This window comes from Oncorhynchus keta, chromosome 1 (assembly GCF_023373465.1).
Source record: "Oncorhynchus keta strain PuntledgeMale-10-30-2019 chromosome 1, Oket_V2, whole genome shotgun sequence".
Classification (NCBI taxonomy): domain Eukaryota; kingdom Metazoa; phylum Chordata; class Actinopteri; order Salmoniformes; family Salmonidae; genus Oncorhynchus; species Oncorhynchus keta.
This window is the reverse complement of record NC_068421.1, coordinates 53,053,613-53,067,144: the sequence shown is the minus strand read 5'-3', so window position 1 is coordinate 53,067,144 and position 13,532 is coordinate 53,053,613. Positions and strand designations below refer to the sequence as shown.

General features: G+C 40.5%; 1 protein-coding gene across 5 annotated transcripts in view; it reads right to left on the bottom strand.

The window, feature by feature from the left end:
* Positions 1 to 13,532, bottom strand: part of LOC118387542 (rab GTPase-activating protein 1-like) — a 157,256-nt gene that overhangs the window by 129,723 nt on the left and 14,001 nt on the right. For all 5 annotated transcript variants that reach the window (XM_035776007.2, XM_052527499.1, XM_052527510.1 and 2 more), the window contains 4 exons: positions 5,601 to 5,817; positions 3,917 to 4,091; positions 2,135 to 2,295; positions 1,839 to 1,949 (listed from right to left, as the gene is read on the bottom strand). In XM_035776007.2, the coding sequence (XP_035631900.2) occupies positions 1,839 to 1,949; positions 2,135 to 2,295; positions 3,917 to 4,091; positions 5,601 to 5,817 (664 nt within the window). The remainder of the gene's footprint in view (positions 1 to 1,838; positions 1,950 to 2,134; positions 2,296 to 3,916; positions 4,092 to 5,600; positions 5,818 to 13,532) is intronic.

The following is a 13,532-nucleotide window of genomic DNA, read 5'->3' as shown; positions in this document are numbered from 1 at the left end:
TGCTTATTTTTCTTGTTTTTAATTTAAGGGCCTCAAAATCTAGTTGTGGTATTTCTGTGCGTTTAAATTGCCGTCGATAAACTGCTAATGTGTTCGTTGTCCATAGCTTATGTCTGCCCATACCATAATCCCACCACCACGGGGCACTCTGTTAACAAAGTTGACGTCCGCAAACCGCTCCCCCACACGATGACATACGTGGTCTGCAGTTGTGAGGCCAGTTAGGCATTCTGCCAAAATCTCTAAAACGACGTTGGAAGCGGCTTATGGTAGTGAAATTAACATCAAATTCTCTGGCAACAGCTCTGGTGGGCATTCCTGCAGTCAGCATGCCAACTGCACGCTCCCTCAAAACTTGAGACATCTGTGGCATTGTGTTGTGTGACAAAACAGCACATTTTAGAGTGGCCTTTTATTGTCCCTAGCACAAGGTGCACCTGTGTAATGATCATGCTGTTTATTCAGCCTCTTGATATGCCACACCTGTCAGGTGGATGGATTATCCTGGCAAAGAAATGCTCACTAAAAGGGATGTAAACATGTGTGCACAATATTTGAGAGAAATAAGCTTTTTGTGCGTATGGAACATTTCTGGGATCTTTTATTTCAGCTAATGAAACATTTACATATCGCCTTCGTATTTTTGTTCAGTGTACAAATCTACCTCAATTACCTCATACCCCTGCACATGGACTTGTGCATAAAGCAAAGTTATCAATTCTCATTATTAATTTATTCCTTGTGTTATAATTGTTCAATTTTTCTTCATTACTGGAAAGGGCCAATTAGCAATCATTCCCACTGTTAGTTTTACACGTTAGTTTTATGGAGCATGTGACAAATAAAATGTAATTTATAGCAACTGACATGACAACACACACACACAATTTTTGTTTAGGTAAGCCACTTGAGCGAAACGAGTAGGCAGCATGACACACCGTCACCGTCACTGCTTAAAGGAGATATGAACATTAAAAAAAGACAGTTGAAACTAAAAAATAGGATGTAAGGCGTCTGTCTGCCTGGTCCCGTGTGGCTCCGTTGGTAGAGCACGCAGTGCCATGGTTGTGGGTTAGTTTCCCACGGGGGACCAGTACGAAAATGTACACAAATGTATGCACTCACTCCTGTAGATCACTCTGGATTATAACCTCTGCTAAATACAGTGAGAGCTGAATGTGAGTTTTTTATTATTTGTAATACATTAGCAAAACAGTTTTTGCTTTATCATTTTTGGGTATTGTGTGTAGATTGAGGAGGGGGAAAAAAGCAATTTAATCCATTTCAGAATAAGGCTGTAATGTAACAAAATGTGGAAAAAGCCAAGGGGTCTGAATACTTTCCAAATGAACTTTAACTAAGTAATTAAATGCCTTTCAGAAGACACAAAACAGACTGACACAAAGGAAGCTGTTACTGTTCGAGCAAGGAAGCTAAACTGCTACACAGTCTAAACCTGTAAACATACTCACATCACAATGACTTTATCCTAGACTAGCATAGAGTGAAATGAGGACACTCGCTCTTCACTGTGCAATTCTCGAATGACTATGTGTTAGCTGATCTTATCTTCATTGTTTCATTTCCAATGACTCAGCATGAAAAAGACATTCAAACTAAAAATCACACGTAAAAAAATGTGGGGGTCTATTGCATAATATTTCCTTAAGTCAAGCTTTACCACAGTCTCCCTCTTGTACTTACCAATATGACCCAGAGGGGTTGTGCGTTCTTGTGCATATCAAGAACAGCATGCTACAGTATAGGACAGTAGTGCTGTCTAGTGTATGCAGCTCTGAAGGCCTTACAGAAGGGTCAAATAGGCAGTAGCCCCTCACCTCTCAATGCCCAGCTCTTGGTTGCTCATCTGCTGGACCATGACCACCACCTTCTTCTGCACGCCCTGCCGCAGCTTGAAGTAGAACTTGTCCCGGTCCTTGGGAACTGGGCTGAGGAGAGGAGTATGTTGTTGGCTTAAAGGTCTGTTAAAGTGAGTGAGTGAGTGAGTGAGTGAGTGAGTGAGTGAGTGAGCGTGTGTGTGAGTGAGTGAGTGAGTGTGCTGTGCATGCATAAGTGTGTGTGTGTGTGTGTGTGTGTGTGTGTGTGTAAGCGCATTTAGTGGCTTCATGCTGACCTATAGTTTCCCTTGCTGTCGTCCTCCCGCACCTCCAGTGAGACTGTGAAGCTGAAGAGGTCACTGTCGGGGGAGAGGGGCAGGGCCGAGTCCCTCACGTCAGGGGCTGGCTTGGAGGAGCGGCGGAACGCTGTGGAGAAACTGTACAGGATCCGGCTCACCTGTAGGAAGAGGGGGAGAGGAGGGAAAAAGAGTCTATTAGAATAGAAGGTTGTCTTTTCACTCCGACAATATTTATTTTTCATAAGTGGAGAAATGTGTACTTCTTTGACGTGCGATGTTCAGGTGGCAAGCAGACAAACAAAAAAGGGCTAATTAAAGTTAAGCCATGACAATAATAATAATAATAATAATGTACGCTAGCTAGCTTGGTTTATGAACTAGCTAGCTACAGTAGCTAATTAATTAGTTTTCTGTATAGTACTGGCAAATAACGCATTTTATTTCAAATCAGCCAACCCATGAGAACCTTTCATGATGGAATTGCAGTAGTTCTAACGTTACTTTGTTATTATTTTATCAAGGAACAGCAACTTCGTGGCTTCAGTTGTCAAGTAGGCTAGCTACTTTGTTTTCAACTCACGAAGGGTGTAACATGTCACTAATCGCAGTTTAAAACCGTTCATTTTAAAATCTGGATAAGTCAATTTATGATTATGTGGTACAACACATCTCTGATTAATTATTAACCTAGCTTTACAAAACCTAGACTGGCGCTAATCCTAGTTTAATTTTAAACCATGGTGGTGCAACCCACCCTATATTTAAAAAAAAAAAAATAATAATAATCTTTGAGAAACAGGCTTAAAATGTATCTAGGTTTAAAGTGAAAACTAAACTTAGATTAGAGGAAGGATTTAATTGAACTAGGATTCATTTAAAACTAGGTTTAAAATTTGGTGCAACAAAATTAATAGATAAAACTTGATTTAACCCAGTTTAAGAGTTAATCCATGTTGGTGCAACCCACCCTGTTTTACGAGGGTCCTGGACCTCCCTATTTTTAACACTTCTACTGATATTGCCCAAAAAGAGTATAATGATATTTCCCATTGACTGATCATAGTTTTTCAGATCCCCCTAAGTTTGCCCTTTTTTTTCTTCACTTTTGGCACAATAGAAACAGATCACAGAAAATAATCAATCCGATTAGCTCGATTAAGTATATTTTACGAGATCCGGTTTTTAAGCCTCCAAATATTAGTCAATTCCAACGTGTACATAGTATTCGTTACTTCTGAGCGCCAGACAGTGATAGTTGGTAGTATGATTGCCTTCACGGTCAACTGACATACTTAAAACTGTATTTTAGTCCTGTACCCTTCTAATAGAGTTATTTGTATCTTGGGAGACTAATTTGATGAATATAAATGTTTTCAAATAAGTTTGCATCAACATTATAGATTTATGACCCATCGTTGGATATTTTCTTCATCTGCATTAGTTTCTCATTGCCAGTGAATTTCTGTTAGTGTCTCCAAACTCACTTTAGTCGAGTCGTCAGCTACTTGGTCCATGGTCACCTTGTTTCACTGTGTTTATTGTTGTGTTTGTTTGTCTTTATTTCTCGATCTAGTATTTGCCATAACATGCAGTTGCATACATAATGTTTCAGTTATTTCTTAACTTTAGAGTCGAGTTCTTTCCTTATTAAGAGGCATATTTTAGTAAAGAGAGGGAATGCCAAACGGATCACCTTCCCCTGACTACCTCAGTCGCCATCTTGAATACCTCCCTGTACCAATAATGATTATCCAGACAATAAATAGAATAGTGACTCACAGCTTCCTTGATATGGCAGGAGAAGACGTGGATCTGAAAATCCTCAGAGCTACGGTAGCTCTCAGTGAAGGAGAAGCAGTCGCTCTCGATGGAGCCCTCGCGACCCCGGGAGCAGAACAGCACCTTGTAGATGGGGAAAGAAGCGATCTCCGTGCCCGATGCCTGGTCCACGATCCTGAGGCATGGAAGACGACTTCAAGTCATTAAGCCTGGAAAATCCTATTGAATTGTTCCTTGCAAAAACAATCGTAACTATAGATCTTAGAAAAAGGATTGTGCTTAATATAGTGACATTAACAGGGACATACAATTGGTTGACATTTTGGCAAAGATCTGAGTGCTACTGCTTTTCTTTATCTGGGATAGTCCCCACAAAGTTTTTAGAACAATCAAAATCTCTGAGCTCTCCATAAGTGTGTACGGTAGGAGTTAGAAGTTGTTTAGTTAAGCCGAGGCCCCCTAAGACTCATACACATTGACGTTAGTGTATTTTATTTTATTTTTGTACTAATTTCCTCTGATGTAATCAGTCATGTTATTTCCCACAAATGACGTGTGAGCTTCTCATCTGGCAAAAGCAATAAGAAAGAGATTTCATAACCACATGGTTCATTATTTAATTTCCTCTTTCTGGCAACGTCTCTGGTGGCCCAGGGCCTGCAAGCTGACTTCCGATCTCCAGTTGGGGCTCCCGAGTGGCGCAGCGGTATAAGGCATTGCATATCACTGCAGTCCCTGGTTCGAATCCAGGCTGCATGATTGGGAGTCCCATAGGGCGACGCACCGGATCGTCGGAGCGTCGTCCGGATTTGGCCGGGGAAGGCAGTCATTGTACGTAAGAATTTGTTCTTAACTGACTTGCCTAGTTAAATAAAAAGGTTTTAAATTATTTTCCATTATGAAGCTTACTGTCCCTCAGAACAGTGGAGCCAGTCACATTTGTTTGTAAATAGCACAACGGGAGAAAACAGGAGTGTTCAATATCTGTCGGTGAGTCTCCGTTGTGCAGCGCACATGAGGTGATAAAGTTTCACCTGTTTGCAATTCACTGCTAAATGTTTGCCCCCAGATATCTTAGAATGGCTTCCTGCTAGCAGTCAAAAATCTCTCTTCCTTCAGTATAGCATGCATCACAACTTTGTTCATTTGCACAATTTCTCTCATTCACTTTTGCTTGTAAATGTCCACACTCACCGAAAATGACATTTGGTAGCTACTAGCTATGTTGGGATTTGCCCGTCTTTGCAATTAGTTGTGTTTTGTTTTCGCTCATTAACGTTTCACTATTACTTTGAGCAAATCTTATTAGCATTCTTGTAACAAGGGGCCTAATAGTCTTTCCTCGTATTTTTAGCGCCCCTTGTGTGCTATGTCGGTAATACCATAAATCCCGGGATGAAAAAAGGACGGTATAACTTTATGAAAATCTGGATACCACCCATGCCTAGTTGCAAGCATATGTTCTTGAAGGATTTCGTTTATGTCTGTTATTTCAGGAGAAATGCCCCAGAGCTCAAAAAAATAGAACACATTCATATATACACTGCAGTGGTGCAGTATATTGGTGCATGTGATAACTGATCTGAGCACAGAGGGTAAAACATGACAGAGTTGCTACGCTCTACCCACAGTGACCAGACACACACACACACACTTCACTTAGTAGAGTCTCTATTTGACTGACCTGACACAGCCCTCGGGTACATTGGGCACGTGGAGGATGATGGGAATTGGGATGGCACTCTCTGCCCGCAGCGTGGTCATGGCTCTCAGGGCCTCGGGCTCACTGCGAGGGGCCTTCACCCACGTACAGCCCAGGTAGGACAGCTTACTGAACTGAACACTGTCCTCCTCCTGGACTGGAGGACTGCCCTGCCCTGCAGGAGGACACACCGACTCCACTGAGGGGCAGACAGACAAAAGGTCAAAGGTTACTTATTGCTTAGAATGATAGGGTAGACAAGGTTAGCTCTGTGGAATAAATGGGTTGCCTAATCCTAGGTAAATACTCAGTGAAATGGTACCTGATGCTATTATAATTTAGCTTTTGATAAGAGTAACTTGATGCAAAGTTTAATGCTAAAGTAGTACAGAGGAAAATGGAAATCAAGAGAGGGTGGTCTACGGAAATAGGTGGGATGGGCTGAGAGTGGCTGAGGGTTGGGATTAAAGCTCATGATCTGTCATAATTGTGATCAAGAAAACAATACATATCATGTATACCGGGTATTTCACTTTTATTTTATCAGGGATAATACTGAGCCCAAGGTGTCTTTTACAGATTAATTACATACTGTGCATTTGGAATGTATTCAGCCCCATTTCCTTTGCCCACGTTGTTACATTACAGCCTTATTGAAAAATGTTTTAAATCATTTTTGCCCCTCAATCTACACACAATACCCCATAATGACAAAGCAAAAAACAAGTTTAGAAATGTTTGCAAATATAATAATATTTAAAAACAGAAATACCTTATTTAGATAAGTACTCAGTCCCTTTGCTATGAGACTCAAAATAGAGCAAAGGTGCATCCTGTTTCCATTGATCAGATGTTTCTATACCTTGATTGGAGTCCACTTGTGGTAAATTCAATTGATTGGACATGATTTGAGAAGGCATATACCTGCCTATGTAAGGTCCCACAGTTGACTGTGAATGTCAGAGCAAAAACCAAGCCATGAGGTAGAAAGAAGTGTCCGTAGTGCCCCGAAACAGAACTGTGTCGAGGCACAGATGTGGGGAAGGGTACCAAAAACATTACCACAGCATTGAAGGTCCCCAAGAACAGTGGCCTCCATCATTCTTAAATGGAAGAAATTTGGAACTACCGAGACCCTTCCTAGAGCTGTCCAAACTGAGCAACAGAGGAGAAGGTCTTTGGTCAGGGAGGTGACCAAGAACCCGATGGTCACTGACAGAGCTCCAGAGTTCTGCATGGAGTTTGCCAAAAGGCACCGAAAGGACCATGAGAAACAAGATTCTGTGGTCTGATGAAACCAAGATTGAACTCTGGCCTGAATGCCAAGCGTCACCTCTGGAGGAAACCTGGCACTATCCCTATGGTGAAGCATGGTGGTGGCAGCAACATGCTGTGGGGATGTTTTTCCACATCAGCAAGGACTGGGAGACTAGTCAGGATTGAGAGAAAGATTAACAGAGCAAAGTACAGAGAGATCCTACTCCAGAGCACTCAAGGCATCAGACTGGGGTGAAGGTTCACCTTCTAACGGGGCAACAACCCTAAGCACACAGCCAAGACAACACAGGAGTGGCTTCCGACAAGTCTCTGAATGTCCTTGAGGGACCCAGCAACAGCCCGGACTTGAACCTGATCAAACATCTCTGGAGAGACCTGAAAAGAGCTGTGCAGCAACACTGTAACGTAACAAAATGTGGAAGAAGTCGAGGTGTCAGAATAATTTCCAAATGCACTGTACATGTCAGTACATACACACAACAAGTAGGTCACATGGGGAGAGGCGTTGTGCCGTGAGTTGGTTTATTAAATTTTTTTAAACCAGGTTTGCGGTTCACTTGCGCTTTATAAGATGGAAGGGACATCCATGCACTCATGGCTCTGTATAATACTGTACGTTTCCTTGAATTTGTTCTGGACCTGCGGATTGTGAAAAGACCCCTGGTGGCATGTCTGGTGGGGTAAGTGTGTGTGTGTTAGTGCTGTGTGTATGATGGCAAAGCAAACAATTGAATTTCCAACACGTTTCTTATAAAAACAAGAAGTGACCCAGTCAGTCTCCTCAACTCTAAAGCAAGAGAGACTGGCATGGGTAGTATTAATATTAGCCCTCTGATTACAATGAAGAGCAGCACCAGCTGCAGCTTCATTAGGTCTTTCTTTTCAGCACTTGACCATATGACTTGACAACAATCAAGATAAAACTAGAGCCTGCAGGACTTGCTTTGTGGAGTGATGTGTTTCCCCATATTTACAACCACTGAATATATATGGTTTTACCATGACGGTTTACAATCTAAGGTAACACCAAGTTACTTAGTCTCCTCAACTTGTTCAACAGCCACAACATTCATTAACATATTCACCTGGTCTAAAACCTGACTGATGTATATTTAGAATACATTTCAAACATTAAGAGTTCTTCGCTGAGAATGAATCAAGGATTCTAATATTTTAGCTAGGCAAGAATGTTTAGAAATAGATAAATAATTATTTAGGTCACAAGAGTCAAAAGCTTTGTGAAAAGGGGAGCACATGCGCTGCCTTCCAAACCCTGGGGATAGTACCTGATCTAATCATCAAGATAAAAAAATATAGGTTAATGATTCAGCAATCAGAGGGGCAGAGAGCTGCAGAAGAAAATGGATTCAGCATATCAGCCCCAGTGGATTTAAGCAAGGCATCTAGCACATCACAGATAGTAAATTGTTGAAATGAAAACAAAGATTGACTAGAAGTTGATGGGTTAACCGTCCAGTCAGCTAGAGGCTGACAAAAGCAGTTGATTGACTGACCAGGATCAATTAAACCACTGTTTTACTCAAATAAAAAGCCTGCCAAGATGAAATGATGATTAAAAGCATAACTTATCCCATTCTTCTCAGTTATGACACCAGAGTCAGACAGAACTTGCTTAGGCAGAGAAGAGGAACTTGTACAGTTCGTTGTACAGTGTGTTTACTGTTTCCCAAAATTTAGAAGGATGACAAAAGATGGAGCTTAAAAAGTCAATTGATTTAGCTTTCTCAAATAGAGATATCTGTTTCTCAATTGTCTAAAATATTGCAAGTCCACTAGAGTCAGTTAACCTTGCTTTGGCCCAGGCCTTATTTCTCATCTGAATAAACTCAGATTACTCCGAAGAAAACCAAGGGTTAGATCTATCATGGACTCTGAATTGTTTAAAAGGGGTATGTTATCTGCCAGAGGAATAAAACACAGAGGATCATTTTTTCTAGGGTAATGAATACAGGAGACAGAAGCTAAATCACATGTCATGTAAAAACTAGAGGTCGACCGATTAACATCGGAACTAGGGCTGATTTCAAGCCATCATAACCATCGGAAATCTGTATTTTTGGACACTGATTTGGCAGATTTTCTTTTTTACACCTTTATTTAACTAGGCATGTCAGTTAAGAACACATTCTTATTTTCAATGACGGCCTAGGAACAGTGGGTTAAAATCAATACACAGAAATATATATTTTTAAACCTGCATATTTAGCTAAAAGAAATCCAGGTTAGCAGGCAATATTAACCAGGTGAAATTGTCACATCTCAATTACGGTTCCGTATTTCACTGAAAGAATAAAACGTCTTGTTTTCGAGATGATGGTTTCCGGATTTGGCCATATTAATGACCTAAGGCTCGTATTTCTGTGTGTTATTATGTTATAACTAAGTCTATGATTTGATAGAGCAGTCTGACAGAGGTGGTAGGCAGCAGCAGGCTCATAAGCATTCCTACAAACAGCACTTTCGTGTGTTTGCCAGCAGCCGTTTATGACTTCAAGCCTATCAACTCCTGAGATTAGGCTGGTGTAACCGATGTGAAATGGCTAGCTAGTTAGCGGGGTGCGCGCTAATAGCGTTTCAAACGTCACTCGCTCTGAGACTTGGAGTAGTTGTTCCCCTTGCTGGCTGTTGTCATTGTGTTCCTGGTTCGAGCCCAGGGAGGAGCGAGGAGAGGGACAGAAGCTGTACTGTTACACTGGCAATACTAAAGTGCCTATATGAACATCCAATAGTTAAAGATTAATGAAATACAAATGGTATAGAGAGAAATAGTCCTATAATTCCAATAATAACTACAGCCTTAAAAGTTCTTACCTGGGAATATTGAAGACTCCTGTTAAGAGGAACCACCAGCTTTCATATGTTCTCATGTTCTGAGCAAGGAATTTAAATGTTAGCTTTCTTACATGGCACATATTGCACTTTTACTTCCTTCTCCAACACTTTGTTTTTGCATTATTTAAACCAAATTGAACATGTTTCATTATTTATTTGAGGCTAAATTGATTTTATTGATGTATTATATTAAGTTAAAATAAGTGTTCACTCAGTATTGTTGTAATTGTCATTATTACAAATACTTTTTTATAAAATCGTCCGATTAATCGGTATCGGCTTTTTTGGTCCTCCAATAATCGGTATCGGCATTGAAAAATCATAATCGGTCGACCTCTAGTAAAAACCCTTGAGGAGAACGAACCACTGAGATCAAATGCAAATACTTCACTAGACAAACATTTATGGGGGTTATTATTAAGAATTAAAATCAAATCAATGTTGAGTTAACAGGTTTTCACATTTCGCCACGTGGGTTTAGATTTAAATTCGAGTCAGATTAAATTCAATGCATATACTCCTAAATGTAGTGTCCCCATATTTGGGGACCCTATTAGATTGAATTGAATAAAATAGCCTGGTATGAGAATGGTAGCCCCTATCTGCAAAAGCAGTGTCTCTGCAGAAAGTTTATTATCTTGGCTATTGATCTGTGCCTTAAAATCTTTAGTGTGATTTACTAGCATATATGGGCATACGAATGTATAAGGGCAGGCCGAGCCAATGACCTCATTTCAAGACGGCTGCTACCTACATTCCGGTTAGCGTTGTGAAGCATAAACAAAATAAAACACGGAATACGTTGATACACACCAAAAGCCAAGACTCCACAGCTCATGAGCATGTTTATTTGTCTGCCTGTAACCTACCGTTATTGACCACAAGCCCAGAGTGTCAAATTTTTTAACCATTAGTAACCATTCTCACCACACATTATGAGGCATTCAATAACAACCATGTCTCAAGGAGGGTGAAAAGGGAACAATGGCCCAATTCCTGTTTCTGTGAAGGACTACAATGCCAGCATGGTGGGTATCGACCTATCTGATGCTTGAGATAGGACCTGGTGGTAGCCTCCACAAGATCAGGAAGTGGTATAAAACTTTTACCACTGTGGACATTGCTACAGTAAATCTGGTTTTCATTCTCCACAAGCAGATGGACAAAGCAAAAAGGTCAAACCCCTCTCTTCCAGTTGGCCTTCCAAGAGCAGCTGGTGTTGGAAATGGCTGAATTGGAGGCCCAAAGCAACCTCACACCAATCACAAGACCCCCCACTCAAGGTGAGCGCCACTATCCAACACATATGCCAAAAGACAGAAGGTAGAACTGCAAGCACTGCACAAACACGGGGGGGGTGAATGGCAGATCTTCTGTCTAAAATGTCAGTTTGCTTTTTGTTTCCTGGCAGAGAGGAACTGCTTCAAAGATGCACAAGCTGAGGTGAAAGTGAAATCTAAATAATCTACACCTGGGATGTAAAAACCAACACCATTTGATAAATAGTCCCACTTGTTTCTATTTTTGCAGCTTTTTTATTGAAGGACAATTGTGTAACCAAGTTTGTGTGTGATAAGACATTTTTGTATGCACACACGCATGCATGCACACTTTTTGGGGTGACTTAGAAATGTCCTTGTTTTTAATAGAAAAGCATATTTCTTATCCCATTAAAAGAACATCAAATTGATCAGAAATATAGTGCAAAACACCAGTCTCAAAGTCAACAGTGAAGAGGCGACTCCGGGATTCTGGACTTCTAGGCAGAGTTACAAAGAAAAAGACAAATCTCAGACTTTCCAATAAAAATAAAAAAAGATTTAGATGGGCAAAAGAAAACAGACACTGGACAGAGGAACTCTGCCTAGAAGGCCAGCATCCGGAATTGCCTCTTCACTGATGGCGTTGAGACTGATGTTTTGTGGGTACTATTTTAATGAAGCTGCCAGTTGAGGACTTGTGAGGAGTCTGTTTCTCAGACTAGACACTAATGTACTTGTCCTCTTGCTCAGTTGTGCACCAGGGCCTCCCACTCCTCTTTCTATTCTGGTTAGGGCCAGTTTGCGCTGTTCTGTTAAGGGAGTAGTACACAGCGTTGTATGAGATCTTCAGTTTCTTGGCAATTTTTCTCATGGAATAGCCTTCATTTCTCAGATCAAGAATAGACGGACGAGTTTCAAAAGAAATACCTAAGTTTCTGGCCATTTTGAGCCTGTGATCGAACCCACAACCCAGATACTCAACTAGTCTAAAGGCCAGTTTTATTGCTTCTTTAATCAGTACAACAGTTTTCAGCTGTGCTAACATGATTGCAAAAGTATTTTCTAATGATCAATTTGCCTTTTAAAATGATAAACTTGGATTAGCTAACACAACGTGCCATTGGAACACAGGAGTGATGGTTGCTGATAATGGGCCTCTGTACGCCTAAGTAGATATTCCATTTTTTTAAATCTGATATTTCCAGCAACAAGTCATTTACAACATTAACAATGTCTACACTGTACTTTGATCAATTTGATGTTATTGTAACAAGGACATTTCTAAGTGCCCCCCAAACATTTGAACGGTAGTGTGTGTGTGTGTTATATATATATATATATCTCTTTTATATGTTTTTTGTAAACAGGGGACCAGTACATTGGATATGCCTAGGCTAAATGTCCAGGCACCTTGGAGGTTGAAAAAAACACATGGATATCCCCTGCATGTAATGTTTTGAGAGAAGTTGGTGTTGTATAAATGTATTTATTTAGTGAACAATATCTTTTAGGCACATCCAGTGTGCAAAAACAGTGCAATTACCACATTCTGACACTTTGGAGAGTTTGAAACGACACTTGAATGTACCCTGGATATTTTTATTTTACCATTATTTAACTAGGCAAGGGGGTTAAGAACAAATTCTTATTTACAATGACGGCCTAGGAACAGTGGGTTAACTGCCTTGTTCAGGGTCAGAACGACAGAGGTTTACCTTTTCAGCTCGGGATTCAATCTAGCAACCGTTTGGTTACAGGCCCAATGCTCAACCTGGAGCCAACAACCTACCCCATAACATCACCACAATATTTTAGTAAGGTTGATATGGTAGAAATTGTGTTTTTAAACTTAACAAATAGCATTTAGGGATTGAAAATAAGTTAGAGCACTGGATAACCTAATTTACAGACATGTACCACTTTGGATAGGTTTAGGGACACTTGGCAACATCCCGTGACCACATGTGACACCACTTACTAAAACATCTGCCCATTTCTAGTTGTTAGGTCTATCAATCCCATTTTCTTTCCTGGTACAGTTCACGTTGTGGAAGCGATCTGATGTGTTTCCAGCTCTAGTCATCAATAATTCACTTATATCTGGTCAATGAAAGATGACTTTCAAAATAGAAAAAGGTTATTTTGTGTGTGCTTGATCTTGTGAACTAACTCCTATACATCTTCTGAAAATTTCCTCATAATCTACCAGAGGTCTTCTTTCCAAATATACCAAGTTTTGGCATGTCAGAATCATGCAATTACACATGAATACCAGTTACTGTTGGGTAGGTCTATTTACACGTAAATCTACATTTAAGAGGTTAAATTGATCTGAGGGTAGGGATAACTAATCCAGATTCAAATCCCCTAAAATGACAAACTCTGAGGACAGAAAAGGCTTTAAAACACTCAGATATAGCACCTGCCATGGTGGGGGCAGTAAATCCCAGCAACAAATAAATGTGTTCTGGTTTATGGACACATCTACAACCAGGAGCTCAAATTTCTTGGGAACATGAAA